At 36.7% G+C, this 12,479-nt stretch overlaps 1 protein-coding gene across 4 annotated transcripts in view; it reads right to left on the bottom strand.

Annotated features, from left to right (window-relative positions):
* Positions 1 to 1,517: 1,517 nt before the first annotated feature.
* LOC122519325 (putative uncharacterized protein DDB_G0277255) overlaps positions 1,518 to 12,479 on the bottom strand; it is a 36,544-nt gene continuing 25,582 nt past the window's right edge. For all 4 annotated transcript variants that reach the window (XM_043638697.1, XM_043638701.1, XM_043638700.1 and 1 more), the window contains 2 exons: positions 6,491 to 6,643; positions 1,518 to 3,628 (listed from right to left, as the gene is read on the bottom strand). In XM_043638697.1, coding sequence (XP_043494632.1) covers positions 2,552 to 3,628; positions 6,491 to 6,643 — 1,230 coding nt within the window. In that variant the 3' untranslated portion in view covers positions 1,518 to 2,551. The remainder of the gene's footprint in view (positions 3,629 to 6,490; positions 6,644 to 12,479) is intronic.

Below are 12,479 nucleotides of genomic sequence, written 5' to 3'. Positions count from 1 at the left end.
CTACTCTACTCTACTCTTCTCTTCTCATCTCTTCTCTTCTCTTTTCTACTCTTCGCGAGTAGAAGTGTCAATTGCGTTCATTGTTCGCTCATTGAGCCATAGGATCGATCGTTTCGTCTCTCTTTTCTTCATTCTGACTTTCTTTCTTTCTTTATTTATTTATTTATTTATTTATCTCTTTCTTTCTTTTTCTTTTCTTTATTTTCTTGCTTCCTTTTTTCGCGAACGAACGAACGAACGAACGAGCGAACACTCGGTCGCAGATCTTTCCGATTTTATCTCCCATCCACCTGTCTTTTTGTCTTTCTTTTTTTTCTTGTTTTTTTTTTTTTATTTCCCCCTTTCTCATCATCCCTTTCGTCTGGCTAAAAAACCTAGCAGGTATATAGGTACTTCCGTATTACTACCTATAGAGAATAAAGGTTCATAAGGAGAAAGAAAAACAGCAGGGGCTTCTTTTTTCGAGCATTTCGAGTATTTTATGTATATTTTCCCAATTTTCACGTGTCTTTCTATGTGTGTGTCTGTGTGTATGTGGGTGTATGCGTTTATTAAATATAATATATATATTTTCGTATATATACATATTATATTTATTTCATCATGTATGTATATATATATATGTATATACATATATATATATATATATTTTATGGAAGTTATTATAATAATAATTCGTAAAATATTTTAACCATTGTCGCAATAGTTATTAAGAAAAATAAGAATAGTAATAATAATATTTATACATACATACATATATATATATAGAGAGATTTTTATTATTATTATTATCGACAATGTTTCGTACAATTCGAGTTAATTTATTTCTGTCTCTCGAATCTTAACGATCTCTACGTTCTATTTGTATTTTTTTGTTTGTTTTCGTTTTTATTTTTTACAAGAATCCTTTTTTATATACAAAATAATAGAATATCTAATGCGATAAAAGATTACACATCATGTTTCATTATTATACTTTATTTTTCTTTTTCTTTTTCTTTTTCTTTTTTGTTGTTCCTTACTGTATTGTTCGTTGACGAAAAATTTACTTTTCGTCGCATAGAAGGAACAACAACACTTCTTCACGACTAATATCGAACTTTCTAATTAAAAAACGACTTTATTTTATTTTATTTCGTCATTTCGCAAGCATAATCGTTAATAAGGCCTAGGTACCTTCGCCACGATTTTCGTAATCTAACGACGCATAAAAATTGCTATGATCACACACGAAGTATTAATAATTCTAATATCTTGAATTCGCGACTGATATCCTACGCGAGAATTATCTCTTAGAATAAACGGATATATCGTAAAGTTTCCGTCCTTTATTAAACACTAAAATAAAACGAAATAATAATATTAATAATAATAATAATAATAATAATAATAATAATAATAATAATAATAAATCGCATGGGATTATTATACAATTAAAAAATCGTTGGACAGTAGTAGTGATTAGAAAATTTTTCTTTAGAAAAAATGGACGAACTTTGAGCATCTCTCTTTCTCTCTCTCTCTTAATTAATTATAACAACAATTCTAATAAATAATCGTAATCCTTGTACTTGTAAATATTATCTCACACCAACGATCTAAAATTATATATATATATAAATATATAATTTTCGTTTTAATTCCATTTAAAGAAATAATAAAAAAAAAAAAAAAAGATCGTATAGGTCCTAACCTATAAAAATAAAAATAAAAATAGGATCGAAGAAGAAGAATATTCAGCAGACGATGATTAGTTTAGTACGAGTGATTGGAATATTTATCCGTAGATTTCGCGCTCATTGTCGGATGACCTCGCTCGAGAGACATCGACTCTTATTCTAAAACAATTGTGTCTATTTTAGGAGCAACTGATATCCAATAGGATATCAGGAAACCCACCACTACCACCACCACCACCAGCACAACCACAGTTTTGTCGGTGGTTATGGGTGGTAACGTTACGACGACAATGACAACGAACGATGAGGATTCACAGTCGTACGCCATTTCTCGAGAGAACTCACGAATTATTCTATTCGTCCTATCGATTTCTATATATCGAAATCAATCGATTCTAATTCGATTCGATAGACGTGACGGGGTCTGAAAACACGTTTCACGTTATCGGATATAAACGTTGACGATAAATATTTCATCTTTGGAAAGTCTTGCTAACAAACGTTACCCAAGGTGAGTTTAACTCGAACGTTTATTCTTATTTTTGTAAAAGTTAAATTAAGGAAAAAGATTATTGAAAACTTGAATAGCAAATTAATCTATTTTTATATATTATATATATATATTTATCTTTCTCTTTTTTCTTTTTCTGTTTCTTTAATCCAAAAACGAGAAACTTTGAGATCGTGATTTATCTATTGGAAAGATGATAATTTTAAGGTTAGGTTTCAAAATGGCTGAACACTAATTAAGAATGATAGTTTTGCCGAATGAAAGGTATTAGACGCGTGAGTTCTAAGGACAAGAAATCTGAGATATGTCCTTTGAAAGCTTTATCGAGATCAAACCGATTGATATGCTAGAAAATAGGAGTTCACAAGTGATGCTCCCCGGTTTGCACGGACACCTCGGAACCTGTGATCATGGGGCCGGATATGATGTGAGCTGATGGTAATACGAGAGGATTCGGCATTGCGATTGACGGTCTGAGCCTTTCGTTTAATGCTAGCATCACTTGGAAGTGTAAATCTTGAATGGTGGCTAATAAATTGAGGTTTGTGTCGATTAGACCTGCTGCGGGTGAAAATCTTTCACCCTCGACGTTATCCGCGTCAATTTCCATTGCAGTGATTTTCTGTTGTTGCTGTTGCTGTTGTTGTTGTTGTTGTGCTTGCTGTTGTTGTTGTTGTTGTTGTTGCTGCTGCTGCTGCTGCTGTTGTTCTTCCTCAGCTTCCTTTAATGCCTTATTCTTTTCAGCCATCCTTTGCTGATGTTTTAGGTACGAGGTAGTAATGGGAAGACTGTAGTCGATGGGCGTGTTCTTGGGATCCAATCCCGGGCTCCAAGGCCTTGGCAACGGTTGACTCGGCTGTGGAGATGGAGTCCGACCCTCCGGCAGCATCCTCTTCCTTTTAGACGAAGCCGAACTCCTTGAACTCGCCCGATCAGATTCTGGAGTTCTTCGAGATTCTGGTAGAATTTCCGTACTCGATAGGAATCCACCATTCGTTGGTTCTTTTTTTAATAGATTGGTTATACTCAAAGGATTATATTTCTCTTCTTTATCCTTATCATTTTTCGTCTCCGTTATATTTCCAACGATATTATTATTCTTCAAATGTTTTTGATGTCTATAATTGTAAAGATTTTTACTTTCTGTCGAATCTCTCGATTTGTTATTGCCATTATTATTATTATTAGCATTGTTATTTTGAGACGTTGAATTAGACGTTGCCAAACCAGTCGTAGGACTCAATCTCGTTGACGTAGACGTTGTCGTAGTTGTTGATCCCGACGTAGACGTTATCGTCGACGAAAGAGCAACTGGATGCGATGACTGATTAGACAGATTGGTAGGACTTGGTGTTCTTGGTCGTCTTTGACACTCGGTACATCCAAGAAGGAATCGTGTAACAGCTTCTCTCGGAAGGAACGCGTACGTCTCTGTGATCTGTAACAAATATCAACAGAGATTGACGATTTACAAACGTTCAAAAATACTGTCATTCTTATTAATATTGATTTCTAATGTTTCAAACAATAATCAATTAATATAATTAACTCGTCGTAGATAAATTTGTTGTTTTATATAGGAATCTTGAACAATGTAACATGAATAGCAAATTTTTCAATTGTTAAATTGATTATTTGATTTATCAAAATAATCCTAACAGTGTAGAAAAATCAGTTATATGATTTTTCTCTATCGAATTATTAGAAACAAGTATTCTCATGATTAGGAAACGTCAAATATCGGGAAGACTCTTCGTTCGTTCGTTCGTTCGTTCGTTCATTGTTTTACTCGAAACGTTACTTCCTCCCCCCCTTTACCTGAGGAAAATTCATGAGTAGTAACGGTACTTTGATGTCTTCGCGAGAAGGTATTCAACCGGAGGGATGTTCTCTGGCTCTTAATAGGAAACGTTTCTCTCTGGAAGGGGACGAGAAGGGTGGGCGGCATAACTTAATCAACGATAGGAGTTTCGTTGCTGGGTAAAGTAAAGCTTCGTCCTCGTACAAACGTACAACGTACTACGTAACTAAGTATAAGTATGTGTATGTGTATATATATATATATATATAGGTATACTGTTCTCTGGTAAGCACGTATGACTGTGTTATATGTATGAATGTGGTGAAGTAATTCGATAAGATTTACTCGAAGCTCGGCTGCCAAGAACGGGATGAAGAGAGGAAGAGGACTCAGTTAAGAAACTGAGATAATGGCTTTTGGATCAACATGACACAGTGGTAAACTTACGGCGAGTCGAGAACGACGGCTTTACCGTCGTCTCTCTTCTAACTTTGATAGAAAATACGTAAGCTCCGATGTAACGTAGGAAGTAGCCCCCCCGAGGCAATACTTATTGTTTAGTTACATATACATCATGCGAATGTTTTTCATTAAACAACGTTTTCTTTTTATAATACTATTACAATATATTTTATAATAATTATTATATACTTGTTTTTTGTTTTCTATCGAAGTGAATGATCGAATGAATTGTCTTCAAAAAAATACTTAGGAGTGTGTTATGATCATCAACTTAAGGGTTTGTGTCTCAGGGTTTTTGTTTTTATACTTATTCCTATCAAATGATTTTTTTTGTTTTGTTTAAAATATTCAAAACCTAACGCGAAATTTCACAAATCAATGTTCAACAAATAAAATTCGTGTCAAATAATTTCTAATCAATAACACAATACAGTTAAAAATATTTCATTTTAATATTTTCCACGATATTCTATAAAAATCCCATATATGATTATTAAAATAAATAATATATTAATAATAATATTTTAACTGTTCACACGAAGAAATAATAAATCAAATGCCAAATCGATACGAAAAATCTTATATACCTTTTAGCTAGTTGCGAACATTTTCCATTACAAATAGAAATGAACGAACGTGTTGCGAAACGTTTAGCAAGTTATAGTTTGTCGAGGAGTGGGCGGGGATGGGGGTGGGGGGTGTAGTTTCCCTAGTCGATGATTCGTGCTCTTGTAGTAGACGACTTAAACGTAAAATAGTATCACGCGGCTACGACGAAAGGTGGGTTTCTACGTGTAACGATTATACATACATATATAAATAGATATATATATATATATACATTTAGAAATATATATATATAGTAAATGTAAAGGAACGTGTATGTATACGAGATGTGTACGAGTAAGCAGGCAATGCAACAAGTGTCCTGAGGTTTTGAATCACAAGCAGATCGCGGCGAGCGAGAGAACGCGCGGAAAGCTGTTGGGTGTGAGATAGAGAGAAAGATAGATAGATATAGATAGATAGATAGATAGAAAGGAGAGAGAGAGAGAGAGGAGGAGTAATAGTGGGAGGGAAGCTTGACGATTGGAGAGTCTCCGAGTGGAACGAAGAGGAATAGAGAGAGAGGTCGCCTCGTCGTATTTCGTGTCCAACGGAAAGAGACGAAAACCCGAAACAAGAGAGAGTAAGAAAGACAGATTAAGAGAAGATATATATATATATATATAGAAAGAGAGAGAAAGAGAGAGAGAGAGAATAGATATGATACCCTAGAGAGAGGTTTCCGCGAATGTACGCCGGAACATGTGAGATGACGTGTGGTATCGAGTGTTCGACGCTTGAATGCCTCGATTCCTTCCCCCCAGAGAACGGTAAATATCGTGTGTCACGCACAACACACACATACATACATACACATTCACATAACCATGGTTAAGAGTTCTGGTAACCATCTCCATACGAAAGATCGAAACCAAACGGATCCCTACTATATTATTCTCTTCAGGGTTTTTCTATATAGATGGACAGCGGGAGAGTTCTTTGCTCCGTTCATTGTCAGTTAAGAAGTCCATTTAAAAATGGCGGACGTCTCGAGATCATCTGTATTTTCCCGCTATGTCAGATATATATATATATATATGTATATGTGGAAGAGAGATACGTTCTTTTTAGATTCGTTAAATAATTTTTGTTTATTTTGATATATTTAAAAATTATTTGATATTATATATTTATATTTTGATGTATGAATATTAAATGGTTATCGGTAAGATTACAGAAGAGTAGTAGTCGACGAGATAAGTGATTTTTGTTCGAGTTGATTAAACAGTAATTATGAAAATTAATGAAGTTTTCGTGATACCTATATATATATATATGTGTGTGTGTGCGTATATACTAAGGTAAGTATATATACCTTCGTACATGCTACTACTTGTAATCAAGTACGTGTCTCTGTGTATAAGTATCTTCCATCGAAGATAACTGAATCGTTAATGAACCACTAATGAAGCAATTTTAAGTGCCACTCACCGTCCGATAGGTGCGCTTTTGACCGGCATGCTTCCCAGGACGACCCTCAAGGTCAACGTGGACGGCATGAATAATATCGAAGAAATTCTCCACTATGGCGACCTTCTTGTAAATTCTTCCTGGTGGAACCGTACCCTCTGCACCGTTCAATGCCTGAAATTCAAAATAACAATCCAATTTTATTATAATCTGTTATGGTAATGTATGATTAAAAAAGTGGGACGTAATTAGCTTATCGTATTCAAAAATTTCTCTAAAAATTTGTTTCCCCTTTTTTTTCTTTTTTTTTTAAATTATTAACATTCTTACGCATGATTCATTATGCGTGTAACGTAAAAAATGATAAATTCGTAAGATATTTTATTTTACGTTAAAAATATCGATAATTTTTTAACCTCCAAAGTGGAACAAAACGGTATCGCCACCTAGTAGTACAAGTCGGTAACTGTTCATACGTCAGTGGAAATAGTAGAAAACTTCCCGATCGGATCGACAGTGTCTTCCGAGTTTTATCATCTCTACTGTAGATGGCAACACAGATTTCTGTTTCGAAATAAATGAAAAGTATAAAAAAAGAAAACTATTCGTGTAATTTAATTCAATGAAATTCTATTTAAAATATCTTCAAAAGAAATACCACACATAAGAAAAAGAAAACGATATTATCTCTATGTTATTTCGAATGTTATCCAGTGAATCTTCCTTCTACGACTAGATGGCAGCACCGTCGGGTATTCAAAGAAATTCGTTATAATAACGGAATTTTTCAAAAATGTTCCACGCGAAGCGCATCAGAATGACATAGTTTCTTTCTCTCGAATGCCATACTTAAACGTAATTTAAAGTTAAGGAAAAAGAAAAAAGAAAACATTTCAAACTATGCGGATTTGTACGATGACGAAGAAAAATTCATCGGAAAAAGATTTAATACGACTGGCGACGAAACGACAACGACGACGACGACGACGACGAAGACGTCAACGACAATAACGAGGACAATACGCGTTAAAAAAACATTATCTCTACGTAAGCGTGTAAAATATTTTCTCAGTGAAACTTGAAGTTAAATATTACGGAAGTTTTTCTTCTTCTTCTTCTTCTATATTCTTTCGTAACAACGTGACTATACAAATAATTTGCGGAATTACGATTTCCGAGTAGAAATAAAATGGCGAATTCGAAGAAATAGCGACGACCGCAGGCAGGCAGGCAGGCGCTATCCTCGGACAAACTTGGCGACCTTAAGGAGTTCATCCCGCATGCGCGACATTATTGTATTTGCCTGAACACCTGTTGAAGGATAAAGTTGAACTTGTGGAGCTTACGGTTCGGCTAAGTGGTTGCGGTCAGGCAAATAACAATACACTGATATCCATCCGAGTGGTATTTCAAGCTTGCCTTGCCTTCGGCAATTGATTCGTCGAATCATAGACAATAATTTCTTATCGAATGATAATCTCTTCTTCTAAAAAGATACATCGCTATTGATTAAAAATACCATTCCTTATTATTTCTCATAGCTATTTTAATGAAAAATTAAAGAAACATTTCACATTGATCTACAAATTTACGAATCAACATTCGTCCTAAACACTGAACTTATTACTCAATCCACTTGACCAATCCATTAAGTAATCTATCCCAAAAACAAAACAAAAAACACATTCTTCCCAAAACTAACGACACAGAAAAAGAAATATATATATATATCTATTATAAATCGATTAACCTTTTAGGAATATAAACTTCGTGAAAAATCTTTTTTCGTCGAAAAAAAAAATGTTAACATAAGTGAACAAAAAAAAACAAAAAAAGAGAAATCGAACCCTCTTTAAATCTATCGTACACTCATATATATATAATACGTACACGCTAAAGCTTGTATATGTAGACTTAAACGAGTCGACTGAGTATACCGTTCGATAGTCGAAACACACACACACCTATACAAGCAAAAAGAGAGAGAATATGCGTGTGCAAGTTACACGGAAGGCGGATTCTTTGAGGCAGCGCCGCTTAATGATAGCCTGGCTACGTACGTACGTACGTACACACGTTATATATACATACGTACTATTTTCCATGTGGCATTACACACATATATACATCTATATATCATACAAACCCATACATACCTACATGCATAGTACATACACAAGGATGGATAGGAGTACGGGAGCAGCACCGGGGTGCGTTTCACGGTAGGATACACAGAAGCGTGAGTTCGGTATCCTGTCGCCTGTCGGCCACCCGTGTCACGCAGTACGTGTAATGGGCTATGACGAGGAGAACCCAGCGTACGGAGAATCCAAAAGCATGGACTAGAGGGAGAGAAGGAAGAGAGAGAGAGACAGACAGAAAGAGGGGGACCACCACCACCACCACCACCCCATCATACCACCGTTTCCCTTCTCTTCTCTTCTCTTCTCTACTCTTCTCTCTCTCACTCTCTGTCTCTGTCTGTCTGTCTCTTTATATCCTCCTCCTCCTCTCCACTCTCTCTCTATCGGCGCACCTCGCTATCGAGGTCAAAAGCGTTTCACACTAAATGCGATACCTTACGATCGTCGACCGGAAGTAAATCGGAGCGTTAATCCCCGCGCGTTCATCGATTTTCTAACTTCCGCCCTCGTCAGAGTTTTAGAATGTTCAGTAATGATCTCTGCATTTAACTAGATGATATAACTAATCAATTTGAAATCGTTAGCAATCGTTTGATTTTAATTTGATCAAATGTTCAATGTAGATAGGGGTAAAATGAAAATGAAATCAAACTATTCCGAATGTAACAACTCTAACTGAGTCGTTAACGATAATTCCCAATCGGTTATTGAAATATCGAAATTTCATTGTAGAATATCTAAGACTCTAAATTATAACGATTAGTATAACTTCGATCAAACGACATTTTTCTATAATATGCGACTATTATTATTACACTTCTATATACTATTATTATGATTATTATTTCTTATTAATCTTTTTTCATCTTCTCTTAGATTCCATTTGATCTCTAACAACAACAACAGCAACACTACAACCGATCCCAAATATCGAGACCAAATGCATGCCGGGAATAAAGGAACGGGTACATTATTCGAGAATCCCTTTTCGAGAGCTCGCCGACAAATGGACCACGGAATTCCGTATGGAACTCACACGTTCTCCTCGTTGAAATCTCTCTCCCTCTCTCCCTCCCTCTCTTCGAATCTTTCTCTTTCCATCTACCGCATATTTTGCCATCCGTCTTCGACTCTAAGATATTTGAAAACCGGTAGCCCTCTCTTTCTCTTTCTCATTCTTATACACCAGAGACACAGACACATACATAGAAAAGGCACACACATATATTTAGAAGTTACACGCACACAGATATACTGGCACAACACATGGTTGGTCGCGCTTTAACTAGCACCTTCGTTTCCCGGCACGTTCGAAGTTGTTACGAGCCGTGGCTTCCTCAAGGCACCGTTGCCTTTGCTCCTTCTCTCTCTCTCTCTTTCTCTCACTCTAACTCTAACTCTCTCTCTCTCTCTCTTTGCTTTCATCCTCGCGAGGTGCCGAGGATCGATGGGCTAGAAAGTCGCGTTTTGCCGCGAATAAAATCGCATTGCGGAAAGAAGAAGAGTGCCGGTTCTAAACCTCTTTTAAAGAGTTCCTCCTGCCTCAGAGTACAACCCCCCTCCCCCCACTGCGGGCCTCTCTTATTTTTACTCTTCTTCTTTTTCTTCTTCTTTTTCTTCTTCTTCTTCTTCCATCTGGCCGCCGCCGTGGCTTGGCGTCGTTTTCCACGGATCCAGCTTTCTATCCAATCCACTTGAGTAAATTTCGAGATCGCTATCGTATTTCTTTCTTTCTTTCTTACTCCCTATCAATTTCAATCTAAATCCCTCTTTTTCTCTCAGTGTTTCTGTTTCTTTTTGTCTATACCTAAAACCCCACCCCAACACCCACCCCACCCCCATCACCATTCTAACCATATACATCTTTATCAATACTTTTTTTCGTCTCAGCAAGAACAACGCAACAAGAACAATAAGGGTAACGGGAAGTAAAAAAGTATTCATGTAAAAACAAAAGAAAGAAAAAAAACAAAGCGCATCGATTCTTACTAGGTTGCAATAAATAAACGTGGCTTAGTCTTTTATGGTGATTATAGAATTGTTATATCCGATAAATTACACACCTTTGTTCGACGATGATTATTGGAATCGAGCTTTGTTTCTTTATCTTTTTCTTTACTTTGAGAAAACTTTATCTACTACCTTTCTCTCTCTCTTTTTCTTACATACATTCTTTCTATTATTCTAGTACAGCTTATTGGACCGAAGAACGGAAGTTAGTTTTCTATTTATACGATCACCGAACGACGTAGTAGTCTTCGTCGTTGGTAGCCGATTCGCTTTGGGAAAAACAGTTTCGTTTGAAGTGAAGGATGAAAACGCATATACGATTATTCTGACCATAGACATAAATTCCTGAACGGATAAAGAATCAGAGGAAGAGGATAGTTTGTGTGTGTGTGGTGGTGGTAGCTGCGAAAAATGGGACGCAAGTATGCGCCGTAACGCAACCCGGATATGGCGGGTATTTTAAAAAGGCCGTGGCGCACGAGTTTGCATTTTAAACGAATGCCGATGACGACAACGACGACGCTGACGCTGAACGCTGACGTTGAACGCAGACGCCGACTTTATCCGACGCCAACCAACGCAGTGTTGCTACTGCTACTGCTGCTGCTGTTGCTGTTGCTGCTGCTTCTGCTGCTGTGGGAGAGAAAAAACAACAAAACGTGGGCAGGCAAACGCGCTGGCGAATCGGATTAAAAAAATTCACGAGGGAATCGACGTTTCATGGAGCTGCTGCTGCTGCTGATGCTGCTGCTTCTGCTGGTGCCGGTGAACGTGCGCGTGGGAGTACTCTTCTCTCTCTCTCTCTCGTAATATATATTTCTATATATGTATAGGTATATGTATATACTGGGTGAACCAAGCCAACTTTCACACTTTTTCCACGTTTTTCAGTTAAAATGCAAATGTTGATATCTATCTTTCTTTATTATTTTTATTCCCCCTTCCTCTCTATTGCATATCCCTCTCTACTACTTCTTCTTCTATTTCTCTTTCCTCTATCATTCGTCCATTTCATCCAACGATTCGTGACTCGACCGAATATCAAGTGTATCATACACGTATACGAAAAAGAACAAAAAAATTCCTATAAGAAAGTGTAGAGATTTTTTGGAAAGACGAAAATATGTTTGAAAAATCTTTGAAATAACTTCGAAAAAAAGAAACACTATATTTTATTAAAAAGTAAATAAAGTAAAGTTAAAGTAAAGTCAAATAAAAGTAAGTAACAACGATCCCGATAAACTAGTTCGAAAGCTATCAGATACCGTTGCGCAACAATGACGACGGCAGGAAGCGACGGCAAAGTGGCGCGGTGTCGTTACGAGTAGCCCGTTAAAAATCCTCAACGAGGTCGAATTGCATCGATTACCGTTGACCGGTGCAACGACGCGAATTGCGATTGAGTTCGACGGGCCAGTGAGTAGTGAAAAGAGGAGGATGAAGTGAATGAGTACAAATATAGACAGAATTTCAACTCTATCTATAGATAGATATTTAACTGTAGATTTTTATTGGAGATTGATCGGTCGGATTCGATTGATCGAAGTTTAGAAGTTGGTCTAAGGAGAAACGTTTGTTTCATTTTTTCTTTTGTTTTTGGTTCCTTGTCCTTTCTCCTTAACTTCGCAGCCTCGGAAAGCGTGTGATTGGGTTAGTTTTGGTTTGTTGGAACGGGACAGAACCGAGGCGGGCCACCCAGTAGCCATTTAGACAAACGACCGGCCCCTGTTGAGTGCTGCGGGATGCCAGCAGCTCTCCGGAGGGAGAAACCAATGGGGAACGATATAGCGAAAGAGAGAAGGATAAGAAGAAAGAGAAAGAAAGAGAGAGAGAGAAATAAACGAGAAGGATATACA

Source organism: Polistes fuscatus, unplaced genomic scaffold (assembly GCF_010416935.1).
Source record: "Polistes fuscatus isolate 324 unplaced genomic scaffold, CU_Pfus_HIC Scaffold3, whole genome shotgun sequence".
Lineage (NCBI taxonomy): Eukaryota > Metazoa > Arthropoda > Insecta > Hymenoptera > Vespidae > Polistes > Polistes fuscatus.
The sequence above is the reverse complement of the archived record's forward strand: the minus strand, read 5'-3'. Positions and strand labels throughout refer to the sequence as shown.